At 39.9% G+C, this 14348-nt stretch overlaps 1 protein-coding gene across 2 annotated transcripts; it reads right to left on the reverse strand.

Moving 5' to 3' along the window:
• Positions 1-325: 325 nt before the first annotated feature.
• On the reverse strand, positions 326-10832 carry PLIN2 (perilipin 2). 2 transcript variants are annotated; one of them, XM_054397274.1, is made up of 8 exons: positions 10702-10832; positions 10425-10620; positions 9654-9736; positions 8877-9162; positions 8381-8565; positions 7532-7666; positions 6585-6875; positions 326-628 (listed from the first exon to the last, which is right to left on the reverse strand). In XM_054397274.1, exons 1-8 carry the CDS (start codon positions 10729-10731, stop codon positions 494-496), a joined length of 1341 nt encoding a protein of 446 aa, XP_054253249.1. In that variant the 5' UTR covers positions 10732-10832; the 3' UTR covers positions 326-493. The 2 variants fall into 2 exon arrangements, with proteins under 2 accessions (XP_054253249.1, XP_054253250.1); XM_054397275.1 differs by lacking the exon at positions 326-628 and having other exon boundaries at positions 5577-6875.
• Between the last annotated feature and the right edge of the window lie 3516 nt (positions 10833-14348).

The following is a 14348-nucleotide window of genomic DNA, read 5'->3' on the forward strand; positions in this document are numbered from 1 at the left end:
GGGAAGCTTTAGGCTTCTAAGCTCTGTAAGTCAGAACCCAACAAAAAGAACGTGAGAGAATGTGAGACAGACAAAGTCTATTACCCCTTTCAGCAGCAAAGAGGTAGACGCAGAAGTGCTTTTCACACATTGACCGAAAGGGGAAATTTTGTGGACAAATCCTCATCACCTCCTTTTGTTGGCAGCCCTTTATGCAAAGCACTGGAGTGTTCTCATGGCTGCTGATTAGATCAGTTGGATATACTGGTTAGGCTATACCTGGCCTGTAAATGCCTTCCTTAGGTAGAAACAAACAAAAACAAACAAACAACAAAATACCCACAAACAAACAAAAACCCCACACCACAGAACTTTTATGCAGCTAAATGAAACAGTACTGATTTTAAAAAATATCCCCAAAAATCCCTAAGCTAGGCAGGTTCATCTTTAAAAAGAATCTAAGTTAAACATGGCAAAAGTACATTGTATCAAAAAGATACGTTTATGCTTCTTTTTATTCAGCTCTTTGCCCTGTAGTATAAGGGCCATTTGTGCGTGAAAAGTCTTGTTGGTCATCTTCATCCAAATCCAAAATGTCTGGGATATCATCTGACTCTGAAGACAGGTCTGTAATAGTGAAATCTGGAACCTGCATGGGAATGAAATTTCAATCAATTTAAAAGTAAAACTAAGTTTGCACAGTACTTAGTGAAGTCAGGAGACAGATGCTCAGCATCTCTAGAAATCAGACCCAAAATACTGAAAAGAATAAAATATGCTCAGTAACATATGTAACACTTGGCATTAAGACACACCAAATACTATGCAAGATGCAGAATAGTTGCTTAGAAAATAGCACGTTTGCATATTTACTGTAGGTATAGAACTAATCTGAACTGAGTTGAACGTATTTAGTGAAACTAGTGACTAGAAAATTGCAAAAGAACATTTTTAAACTTGTTTTGCCTTTCTGCTTTCCATGGAAGCAACAGCCTGTACAAAGGAACCTGCCATTAGGAGCTTGATACAGATGGCTCTGTACTGCTCTGCCTACCTACCACATCAAGCCTTTCCTTAGGAAACAAACACCTGAAACTGCAATGCCACTTTGGCCTATGTTTTAACTGCATTATAATATTCTATGCTGTTAAGGAGCATCAGATTTCAGAAACTGCCAGAGACATTAGTAGATACATGGATGTTACACCCTTCTAAAAATGTTAGCTAAGACACTTAGGAGCTTAAATCCCAACACTTAAGTCCCCTTAGTAGGACATAGGTTACTTAGGCACTTCTGAAAAATGGGATATAATTAAGCAATTTACTCATAACCAAATGGGTTTTTTTTGGCCCCAATGAAAAGTACTTTTATCTAACTAATTTGATCCCAGTTAGCTTTAGTGATATGACATTCTGGGAGCCAGGCACAGCATCAGTGTATAGTGATTGCTGCATGCTCACAGGATTTCATTTACAAAGCAACAGCAACTTGGACAGGCTTCTAAGCATTTCTGTAACTTAAGCTCAGTGCTAACTAGAGAAGCAGCTACTGCCAAACACCTCACTTAGGACTTAATTTTATGAAAGATAGCATGTAAGAGAAATATATGCTTTGCCTTCTGTTAAGATAGGTCAGAAGAACAGAGAACATATAAAGGATAAAGGGATTACTGTTTCAGATATCTGTGCAACAGGAAGAATTATCTTGCATATTTCTCCTTGTAGCAGTTTACCTAAAACTGTAACGACTGCAATTACAAAAATCATGATCATGTTCAGTAACTGTCTGACCACTGACAATTTTCACTATACCCTAGGTTTAAGACACTTGTCTTACTTACGTCTATGCTGCTCTCAGTGACAACAGGATCATTGTTTGAATTTAAGTTTGTGCTTTCTTCACCTCCTTAATGAACACACTATAAAAGCAGCTGACTCCTTTAAAATACTATTAAGACATTCAGACAAAGAATTTCAAACTGGAGTATTTCTGCCAGCATCAAACAGGGCTGATGCCAGTATCATTTCTCTCAGTTTTGCACATTCTAAATTGCATTAGTATAGCATATTCTGACATCTGCCACAATCTGAAACAATGCAAAGCCATTAGTGTTACAGGCTTCCTTCAGTAAAGGACACTTCACTTCAATACTTCAACAGTTTATAGGAAGTTAAAGCAGTAAGGCAATTCTTGCAACAATTAACAATGCCAGATACGACTCTTCTTCATAGCACTTCTCTGTAAGATGCAGTTAAATAGTTTACACAGAATAATGCAAAACTTGCAAAATCCTTGTATGGAATAATGTAAAACATACTTCAGAATTTTGCTGTTTTCATCCACAAATGTTAATGTCAATAGCAACTTAACTTTAAACTAAGCAAGATGCATATTTTCAGAACTGAGCCATTAGCAACTTGAGAGAGAGTTCTTATTTTAGGCACTTTCAGAACAAGTACTCATTTTTAGTCAGACCATATTAGCAAAACAAACAAAATTTCCATGTTAGTATGCAAAGAAACACATTTAACAAAACACTGTGCACAATACCTCCAGCAAGCTGTTGCATATAGGAATTTCCGCTCATGAAAAATGAACAACAGATCATGCTCAAAACACAAGCAAGGTTCCATTTTCTCTTTTTAATTAGATGGCTTCACTAATTTTGGGGTGTGTTTTTTGTAGGTTTTTGTTGTTTTGTGTTTTACATAAAGATCAGTTATTTCCAAACCCTTTCCCCTATTTTACTAGTTCTTTAGTGTTACTGCAATCTGTAATTTGGAAAAGATTGTTGAAAAAAAAAAAAAACCACAACACAAAGTCATCTAAAGGAAATCAACATATTTCAAAATCTTTCTACTTTTCTTTAGTTTGAGGCAAATTAGCAATATCTCTGCAATTCCAGTCCCTGCGCAAACCTTGTAATTTGAATTTGACCAATGTGTATGCTGCTAAAAATGTTTACAAAACTTTTATACCATACAGAGGTATTTCAGAATGCTTACATTTATAACTTTTGTAGCAAAATACTACCAACAATGATACAGTAATAGTTCTTTGCTAAGTAAGCCTGGAAAAGGGGAAGTTTCAATGAATTCTTTTTGAGTGTCTCCTAAAGGGAAACCATTTTTTGAATTCTAAATAAACACTGAATACAGTAATTATCACTGGTAAGGTTATTAGTATTTTAACTTTTACCATCCCATTTTTTTTTGTGGGATTAGCAGCCTTTGACATGGTGTTCCATTTCATGTAGTTTATATGCCTTGCCACAAATTGGATCAACTATTGCCTATATTTTCAACATATCTGTTCTTAAGTTCCTGACAGACTTCACAGCTTCCTAACCCAACCTATATCCTCAAAAGTGGTTTGGGACCAAGAGCAAACAAGTTTCTGTGCAGTGTAGCTGTGTTGTTTGATACATGCAATTATAAAGAAATGGGTAAGATGACAGGAAAAATTTGAGCAGGCTGTGCTCTGTTAGTATCTTAGGTTTTCCTCCTTCTGAGGGTTTTCAGCAGCTACTAGCACACAATTCAGCTTCAGTTCACTGTATCAAAAACCCCCAAAGATGACTTTGGAAAATGTCTCTATCCACCTCCAGCAAGCATTTTGATAATCACCCTCTAACTATGCTACTGATAAACACCAAGTTTTGTCTAGGTTTGTAATTAGACTAGTTTGGGATTATGCTGTACTACATTACCAGCAAGGAGATGCCTGTGCAAGCTACAGCCACAATTCAGTTTAAACATTCACTGCTATGCTTATTTTAGGAATCTAGCAATTTCAATCCAGAGAGTATATGAGATACAAACATGCTGTTAAGTCCTCTTTTCCTCCAAAGAAAGATTCCTAACTTTGTTGAAGGGGAATGGAAACTTATATATGTTCAGTGGGCAAAATCTGTGACCACACACCACAGTAACATGATACAGGAACCTGGACACAGCATTTTGTGTAACAGACTATTCACCTAACCATTAGGTAAGTATTTAATTCTGTTTGCAGCCACCAGTTGTAGGTCAGCTGTTAGAAGTCAAATTAATTTTACACAGTTGCCAATCAGGAGTGCCTGGTGAGTGAAAAATTTGAAGATCTAGGCTGGTAACATTTTTCCTTGCTTTGTACTTCATCTGCTTGATGGCATTTAGTAAAGCTGGACAGCCACCTATGATAATACAAAACAATAGTGCAACTTAAAGCAGAAGAGATGTATTGCTCTTGCATCACTAGATCATGCTATTTATTTCTCAGTTCTTGAAACATAGTGACGTTGAATCTTATTTGTCACCTCAGAATGAAGGTGACATCCTGCAGATTTAAAAAAAAAAATTCCCTTATTTGAAGTGCCAGCTGCTCTCAGACCTGCTTAGTTCCATTCTGCTCCTGAGCACATTTACAACAGTTGATGTACTCTACAAATTTTTTTACAAGTGGAGATTAAAATATTCCCTGTTTGGACTCATTCAGTACTTAAAGTAGAATTAATTGCTTGAAAATTTACATAAGTCTTAACTCGGGCCATACACAGGAAAGAGTGTCTCATCACCTTGTGTCAGTTTCATGGTAAACTGCCTCCTTCTTAAAGCTTGAAGTTACACGATCTTTATCTGTAAACCTTTTTTGCTGTAATTTTGTTTGACATTGTGCTTAAAAGCCTTCCTAACACTTCCAGACCAACCCTGACTTAACAGCTAACCAAGCCTTCTCACCTTAAATACTAGGCTACATGTGATTCCCTTGAGTACCCACACTGTACCAGGTGCGAGTACTCCATGGACCAACACTGTACCAGGGGCAGGTACTCCATGTACCAACATGTCATTCATTGATAAGCTTTATTTGAACGCCATTTTTGCTTCACACTTCGGTGACCTCTTTGAAAATAGTAGGTAGCCTTCCTACCTACTACTAAACAATTGCAACAAAGTTGCACGAGGCATGCATCAAGAACATTGACACAACTTACCTGGATAGCCCTAAGCCAAGAAACCTTACTTCTTAGTGACAGTAATTCTCTTCCAAGGGAAGGTTTCACAGGATTTACTAAGGAAAAATTCCACCCAAGTAGCTGAGTTTTAATGCACATTAATCACTCAAGTTCAAAAGAGGGTAAATAAAGTTAAATAGGTTAAAACTGGTGTTTGCAGATGAGTATATTGTTTACAGGGAGCCAGCAGCCAAAGCAAGTAGCCAGCCATCTCATGCACACAGAACACATACTGTGAAGACAGGACAGGGGTTTTTTTTGGTCCGTATCCTTCTCTTCTAAATACTAGGACATCAATCAGCTCACAGCTTAGGTCAGCATTGAAGGTAGGCACAACAGCAGACATCAAAAAAAGCAGCAAAGCCAAGACTGAATGGAGGGACACACAGGAATCCAAGGGGTGGAAGTAAATGCTGCAGCAGTGTCTTACTTACCTATAAACACACACACATTATCAGTGCATGTCCTACTTAATTTGCATTTCAAACTTGCTTTCTGATGGACCCAATTTGAAGGAGTCACAGAAGAGCAAGTTATATTTGTTTTAAACATCACTGAAATGGAGGCAGACTTTGGCTACCAAAGCATTTATTACTAACATACAAAATTACAAAAGATGGCTACAAAAAAAGCAGTTCACAACAGGTGCTTGAGTACAAACAGCATGAATCTTGTCTTTATACTGCATATTCAAACCATATTGATTACAATTTGTAGGTCAGTGGACAAGGCTCCCCAAGGAATTAGTCACACCACCAAGCCTGCCAGAGTTCAAGGAGCACATGGACAATGGTCCTAGTCATACAGTTTAGTTTTAGGTAGCCCTGCAAGAAGCAGGGAGTTGGACTCAATGATCCTTATGGATTCCTTCCAACTTGAGCTATTCTGTGATCAGGTCCTTGTGTTACAAAACAGGTAAGTTTATATAGCAGATATTAACACTGTCACAGCATTTAAGTAACTCCAGCTGACTTCTTCAGAAACCCCACTTTCAGCTTTGGAATTCTGCACTCACAGAACTTGTCATGAATTGTGCAACAACAGAACTTGAGACAGTCTGATCCATCACACTCAAATGGGTGATCCACAGCAAACAAGGAATTTAAGCATACCCAGCTAGACTGCAGGGCTTTTAAATGCATTGCGTGGTATGTAAGGCTTTTATATTCTGGTACAGATGAAGCAACAAAGCAAATACTTTTTAGCTATGGTAAGGTTTCATTTAGACAAGTTATATTAATACTATTAATAGGCATGGTGAGGTTTCTCAACTTGACAAACAAGGCATCTTGACAACTGTAAGCTGCCAATATTTACGCACTCTAGACAGTTTTTAGAGTGGCTTAACTACACAGGACAATACAACCCATGTGCAAGTGTCTTTTCTCCGTATCCCTCCCCTATGTTTCTGGATTTTTCTCCAAGGCTTTCTTGACAGCTACACTTGCTAAGGCCACTTGTTTGATCAGTCAGCAGAGTACATGCATGCTATGCAGTTCATTCAGTAGTGTGTTCAGGCTGTTTGTCTTTCTGGCTGGAATTTTTCTCCCCCTCACCTTTGCTCTCAGCATGCTGAATGCCAAGCAGTTGGGGGTAAAAGGGACCTACCAGCCAGGTAAGCGGTGTGTTGTTAACAAGATAATCCATCACATCATCCAGAGACTCCTTCATTTTCTTCAGCTGTCCTTTGCTACTGGCAAGAAAGCTGTCTGATAATTCTTGGAAAGAGGAAGCTGACCGAAAGCTCTGGTAGACATCACCTGCAATTGACCCAACACTGTAAACCTGATCCTGCACATTCTGTGGCAGCCCCTGTAGGCTTGAGACCAGCGTGAGGCAGGTGGTCTGAAGCTGCTGAGTGAGGCTCCGTGCAATACCTAGAGTTCTCAACTCAATGTGCTGGAAACAAAAAGCATAACAGCACATTAGTGTCTTTTTATGACTGCAGCAGTTTTACATTGCTCTAGATATACAAAGAAGCAAAGTAAAGGGGTTAAGTAAAATAAAGCTATAGCAGATAGTAAATCAGGTCGTAAGTCTGAAGAGTTAGATACTTGAGCACTGAACAAATATCAAGTACTTTCAAGTACTTTGTGGAACAGAAACACTGGTAGCTTCTACCCAGTGACAGATAAGCAAGCTCTTGTTGCAACTCCAGATAACAAGTCAGAGCAGGTAAGTATATTCCAACCAATGAACCACTGTTTAAAGCTGTATATAAGACTGAGTCTTATTCTGACAACTTGTTATTCCTTGTCTGGCCATATCAGGTAAGTCCTAGCTGATCTAGATCAGGATATCCCAACACAGGTTCACATGATAAATAGACTGAGCAATCTCTTGAGAGGTGAATGAACTCAAGTGTTTTCAAAAGTGGGCACATAATAGTCACTATTCCTGACCTTCAGCATTCAGATTCCACATTTGCACATAGGCTTCTGCACTGTTAAGATCTCACACTGTTACACACACATACTTATACTTGGGGACTGTTGATTTGCCATTACCAGTATGCCATTCATTTATTTCTGGGCCATACGTTTACATCTATTTACCTCAGTGCTATGCAGTTCCTCACCATCATTTTGGCCTGTCTTTTTCTTCCATTCTACCCAGGACTGGTAAATCTTTTCCTGAGCATCAAGAAGTTTCTGATTGGCACTATTCATGTTCTTTCTGGCATACTCAATCTGAAATACAGCCAAATAAGGAAATAAATAGCAGAGTCCAAAAAGTTCCATTAGAGCTACCCTACCTTACCTGCTTTATAACCTCGTTTCAATATACTTTAAAGGTTCAGTATAGAAGACTTTGGAGAATAGGATTGTATTCCCTTTCAAAGAAGCAGTTTTGAGATATTGCAGAGTGTATCACTTTGCCTAACTACTTCCCCCTTCCCTACTAGCATTCTACACAAGGATTTGAAAGTATGTAGAAGGCCATGACTCTTTATGCACAATTTGTCTTGTACATAAAGGTATGTTGTTAGGAAAGGCTACTGAAGTACCCAGGAATACTGTTACCCACAGAAAGAAGAGCAAGCCCACAAAGAATCTGACATTAACAAAAGGACTTAAAGGACTAAAGTGTTTCTAAATCACGAGACACTTAGTTCACTGAATGAAGGCTGTGTCAAACGGTGCCCAGGAGTACCATTTTAAATGTCAGTTTTATTTCTGTATCATTTATAATGACAAACAATTGCTTGTTAGTTCACAGTTCAGCCTGATTTAGGACCTGTCCTGAATGGTGGTGCAAAGTTCTGAACAGGAAATGCTTTTTATTTAGAAAACGCATTTAGTCAGACAAATTTCAGTTTTTCTATGCCTCATTTGGCTGTTTTCTGGACTCTAAAACTATGACACTATTTGCTTTCTATACTTTAATTAAAAGCTTCAACTTACCAGACTAACAGTGTGGTGGAGCTGAGAGATTGCCTCCTGGCTTTTCTGTCTAGCATCTCTAACTTTGTTTAAGGCTTGCTGGTAGGCACGTGTGCGGACCTTTGAAGACAGGGATCCTAGCCTAACATAGTAGCTTGGCTTCTGAACTCCAACTTCAAAACCTTCAACTTTTGCAGCTTCTTTCTCTAAGTATGTAGAAAGGAAGTAAATTGACCACTGTAAGAAAGCTTAAGAGGCCTAAGGCAATTTTATTTGCTTAGTAGCAGCGGCATACTCAACTTGCTTAGTAGCCTTTAGCACCAGGGAAGGCCGATAAGACTACAAATATGGAAACAGTTATTTTTATTCTGCTTCCCTGTAAAGACGCTATTGCAACCAGCCAGGCAAAAGGCAATTTGGGAAGCACAAGCCCCCAGCCCACTAAGAACAAGTAACAAACGGACGATTGCTTGCTTCTCCCAAATTCCAACAAAATCAAACCTTGAATTGGTCTTACCTAGTTCTGCTTCAGTAAGTGGGAGATACTGGTCTATAAGGGTCTCTGATTTTGTGAGAGCACTGTCCATTCCACTGCTCACCAGCTGCACCACACGACTTCCCAGAACAGTGCTAATGCTGCCATTGACAACTGACTTGGTCATTTCTACACTGTCTTGCATTGCTTCTTTAGTCTTGCCCACAACTCCAGTGATCGTGTGAGCAACAGTTTCCTTGGCACCAGTCACAGTGGTTGTTACAGCTTCTCTGGCTCCAACAACTACATCCTTGGCATTGGCAACAACCTGTCATAGGAAACAGGTCAATTCACTTAAAACATTTTCTACTGAGAGATACATAATCCAGGAAATAAATTTATGCTAAAGACCGTAGAAGTATCAGTTATCTAGGAGAAATTCTGACCTGAAAATGCGTACAATATTAAATAGAATGACTGCTACACAGCCTTAGGCTTAAAACACTTCAGTGAAATTAACTCAGGAACTATTTGCATCACAACAAAGAAGAAAGACAAGGACTCAGACTTTTTAAAAGATGCCTACCAGCAAACAGCAACTACAGAGGGGTCAAATGGTAGGTAGATTTAAAAATTAAGAGGCTCAACAGCATCATAAATGCAACAATTCTACAGAAATACCTTTCACTTCCTCACGGCTTCTAACCTGTGCTTCAGGCGTGGCCTATTGAAATTTGTCTCTGTGTTTTATAGTGACGATAGTAAAGAGGATGGGTGTATAGTTCTTCTGCTTGGCATATGTGCATGGAATGAACTTACCTTGTCAGTGGGTTGATTCAATATAGGGAGTCTCTCTTCAATTTTGTCCAGACCTATACATGCATAGTTGTTGGCAACTACAACTATAAAAGAATATAATAGTTGGTTTTAACTTGTGGTGTTTGTTTTTTGTTTGTGGTTTTTTTTTTTTTAATTAGTACAAATAACTCCAACTGAGAATTCCTCTTGAAACAGAGCTCATGCAGCACTACTCTTACAGGAGTTTCCTCCCCTCCTCAGTCATATTTGAGGCAGTAAAGGCCAAGAACAAAGCAGTTTTACAAAGGAAGGAAAAAAGCTCACTTGCAGGTAGGAAAAAAAAAAAAAAACATTTGATAGCTCACAAGAACTGTTAGAACAAGCTGATGGGCTTGGCCTTTTGCCACTTTGTGAAACCAGACTCTTGGTTACAACCCTTTTGTAACACAGTCACGAAATTTAACAAGTTGTGGTGAGAGAAAGTACAAAAGTAGCACTTAAAATCAGGTGAAAGGTGAGAATGTGTGGAGCAACAGACTACATAACCGTCTCTCACATCAAGAGCAGTCAGTCACTTTAGTATTACGACAGATGGAAACTGCTTTCACTCTGGATTTTTTTTGTTGTTGACTCAAACTCATCTGTAATCAACAAGCCTGGGAACAGTCAGTCCACTCAGCTACCTGAAACAGCACTCTAGACCAGGATGACCATGCTAAACTGTAAGTGCATCTAGTTGAATTAAAGCAATTAGTTGAATTTAAGTTATCAACACCTCAATCTTTGCCTTACTTTGTGGTTCCAGTTTCTGGATGATAGGCATAGCACCTGTCATGGCTACTGAAGTAATCGTCTTCACTGCTTTCTCTGCTATCTCACATACTGACTTCAGATAAGGATGGTTGTCCTTTGTGGTGACATAAGCTGTGGACACCATATCATAGGTGGAGCTCACCAAGGGAAGGTTGACAACCCTCGATACAATGTTCTGTTTAAAAGAGAAGGAGGTTAGTTGATTCCTACTGTTCTGAACTAGACACAAAAATCTACGGGGCTAACTCAAATATACCTGCTGTGGATCAATTGCTGCCAATGCCATTTTTTCAGGTCTTGAACTCTACACAGCCTGTGAAAGAAGCATACAAGTTACAGCATCCTCATATCCACTTCATCTAATCCACAGATTTTGAAACCAACAACCCACTTGTAATCAATCCCATTGACCAACAGGGTTAGGATGTTCACATTCCTGTATACAAGGATTACGTTTTATCATCGCAATTTTTTCTTACTTTGGTTTAGACAATACATTCTTCAAGAAACCAGCACTGAGGTACAGCAGTTTGAAGAATTACCAAAGGGTTACTGACTAGTTGATTAATTTAATTTTTCTAGAAGAAACAGACACTATTGGCTTTATTTTTAAGCCGGTACAAAGAAATGCCAGCCAACAAGTAAGTCACTAAAACTATAGTTTAAGATGTCTAAGATAAATAAGAATCTACCAATATCTAATCAGATGAGATCTTCCATTAGCATAAAGGAGGCAAGTTTGAAATTTGAGCCATCATTGCCATCCAAATCTTGAAAATGCATGGAAGAATAAATTGAAGTATTCCCATGCTCAGCTTGATAGAAAGTTAGCATTTCTCTAACACATAGGACATACATTCTAGCCAGCCTGATCTAGTGTGAGATGTCCTTGCCCAGGGCAAGGGGGTTGGAACTAGATGATCCTTGTGGTCCCTTCCAAAGCTGACTGATTCTATGATAGGACTTTCCCACTAAAGAAAATAACTCTCTTTTATGCTAATTTTGACTTAAATATTACCCATCCAACACCAAAATGTGCTGCAGGTACCAGTCATTCAACAATCCTACTCAATTATTTTCCTACATGTATTCCCATGGAGAAAATACTAACTCTCCCACGCAAGCTCTGGTAAATGGAGAGGACTATCATATAAGGACAACACATGGAAGTGCACCATCATCCTTTGTATGCATGCAGGCTAAAAAAAGAAAACAACTGCAAGGAGTTTTGGTTTTTGTACCAGTGGTTTCACATAGCACTTAAGTTCCAAATGAGCCTCTATAAATGAAGGTAACAAAGACAAACTAAATCAGCTCTTCAAAGGGCCAACATCAGCTTTCTCACACATGTGACAATATCAAAAGAAGGATGGTACTATTCTGCCTCAAGTAAAACTTTTCCCCATTACACAATAGGGACAAAGGCATAAACACTTTATAGGCATACTTGCACGTATTAACACACATGCCATAAAGTAGTGCCTGTAATGAGATCAACCACTGTACATGGACAGACAAGTAGCTTTCCTTCCATCTATCAAGTACTGAAACACCCCCAGAAACCTATGCTACTCACATACCACTACCAGCCAAATTCGAGTACATCTGAATTTCACTTGGAACTGCAAAGTGTGTTGCAGAATAGATGAAAAGGAGAATCAGCAAAGAATCTGGCATCTGAAGGAAGTAGGGCCCTCACTTTAAGAATTATTCAATATTTGTAACATGTCTCAAAAGATCCCGTCATACATGGCATGGATTTTAATTTTAGCTAATTTAATTTTAATTTTAAAATTTTAGCTAATTTAACTAACTCTCCCACGCAAACTCTGGTAAATGGAGAAGACTATCATATAAGGACAACACACGGAAGTGCACCATCATCCTTTGTATGCATGCAGGCTAAAAAAAACAACTGCAAGGAGTTTTTCAATTTTTTAAGATTTTAATTTTAGTTAGTTTGTGAAGTCATTTCTGGTCTTGCATACTGGGAGGATAGCTGGGATACCGCACAGTTTCACAGATCCCACAGTTTCAGCTGTGTCAAAAGTCAGATCTGCTTCACTGCTGCAACTGAACGAGATGCCTAAATCAAAGCCCGCGGTACTAAACGATACTCTGGAGACAGCAAGAGAACCTGAACAGGAAAGCGAATGAACTAAATCACCAATTTATTTCTATTCTCCCCGAGCCCCAAACCCCATCCCTTAACAGGTACGGAAAGCGGTTACAGACCAGAAAGCAAGTTGCCACCACAGACCTCTTCAGAGACGGGGCAATGCGATGTCTCCCCTCGGGCTGGGCAAGTATGTCGGGGTTTTCTGGTCCTGGAAGCGCCTTAAGTAGCCTACCACAATACACCGGGGTTTGGGCCGGGGGAACCGCAGTGGCGATGACGGAGGCGGTGGGGGCGGCCCCGTTGCTAGCAGCACCCAAGAGCAGGAGCCGTAACCCGCGCCTACTCCGCCAGCATGGCAACCATATTGCGAAGTTAGCCTCGAGACACGAGCAGGCCCTCAGCGCTCCTGCCGCCCCTCATACCCCGCGGCTGGCCGTACTCACCCGCGGAAGGAAGACGAAAACGACAACTCGCCGCCGCCACCGCTGACCGAGGGGGCCTGGCCTCACCCCGCTATTTATGGGGAGCGGCCGCCGCGGCCGCGCGCCTCCCGCTGTCTCGCGAGAGGAGTGCGCGTCACCGCCGCCGCTCGGCGAAACCGGCCTCTGCGGGGGGTGGGCAGGCGCCTGACACTGTCTCTGTCCCAGTGCGGGTCAAGCGTTTGAGCAGGGCGGCTGAGCCTCAGATGAAAAAAAGAGATCTTGGTAAAGGCAACTCTTGTTCAGCGAATCTTTCAGAAAACCATCTCTCAGTATTTCTAATACACAAGGTCCAGAAAGAGGAGTAGATCCAGCCTTTCAGTTGAGGCATGTAGGCCCAAAAGTAGTCTAGCTAGGCACAGATGGATGACAAATCAAATGCTCACTTTTCTCTGTCATGGAAATGTTCCAGCTTACCTAGATGAAGAAAGGAGGCAAGAGATTTGGGTATGTTGGTCTTAAATTAACCACCCCACTTCCTTGACTAGGGACCTCTTAACCAGGACTTGTGCAATGTGGGGCTAGAACAGGGGAACTGAAACTAGGGTCAAGGGACTTGAGACTGCCATGCAGCTATTCATCTGTAAGTTAGCTCGTGCCGTTCAGCATGCTTACAGATAATTGTGAGGAAAATGTTCCATCGCTACAGGTTCTGAGTAAGTCCTGTAACTTTTTTAACTCCAAAGAAGCACTTCATATTTAACCTATAAACAAATGAGATACGCATCACAGTTAGAGATAACAAGCCAGCACAGAAAAGTAGTTGTGGGTAAAGGCCCAAATAGAGACTAGCAAAGTTGTATTTAGCTAGTTGCTATCGCAGTGACAGAGTTTCCATTTACACAGAATCAAAGAACGTATGTGAGAAGACAACAGCTTGACAAGAAAGATTGAAGCCTCAAGGCCTTAGTACCTAACCATGGACTACAAATGTACAAAAAAAATCTACTTGGGCTAGTCATATTTGCACAAGTATTTTCCCTAAAGAAAATTTTAACTTCCCAGAACATTTTAAATGTTTTAATTGCTGAAACCTGATCACAAAGTACCTTATCTCTAAGGTACAAAGTACAAAGATTCCCTTAAGATGCTGCTGCTCCCTACACAAAAGTCAGCCATACAGATTCTGTTTTAACTTCTAGTACTGAAAACAAACAGATCTCTGCTCAATAATGTGACAGTAAAATAAATTCCACCAATACAGAACAGTATGGTAAGAAATGTCATTATTTTACCAGGACAGGGGAAGAAGGCACCTTTCCAAATTGGACTGACCACCAAGAATGGTCTAAGACCTAAGAGGAA

This window comes from Indicator indicator, chromosome Z (assembly GCF_027791375.1).
Source record: "Indicator indicator isolate 239-I01 chromosome Z, UM_Iind_1.1, whole genome shotgun sequence".
Classification (NCBI taxonomy): Eukaryota; Metazoa; Chordata; class Aves; order Piciformes; family Indicatoridae; genus Indicator; species Indicator indicator.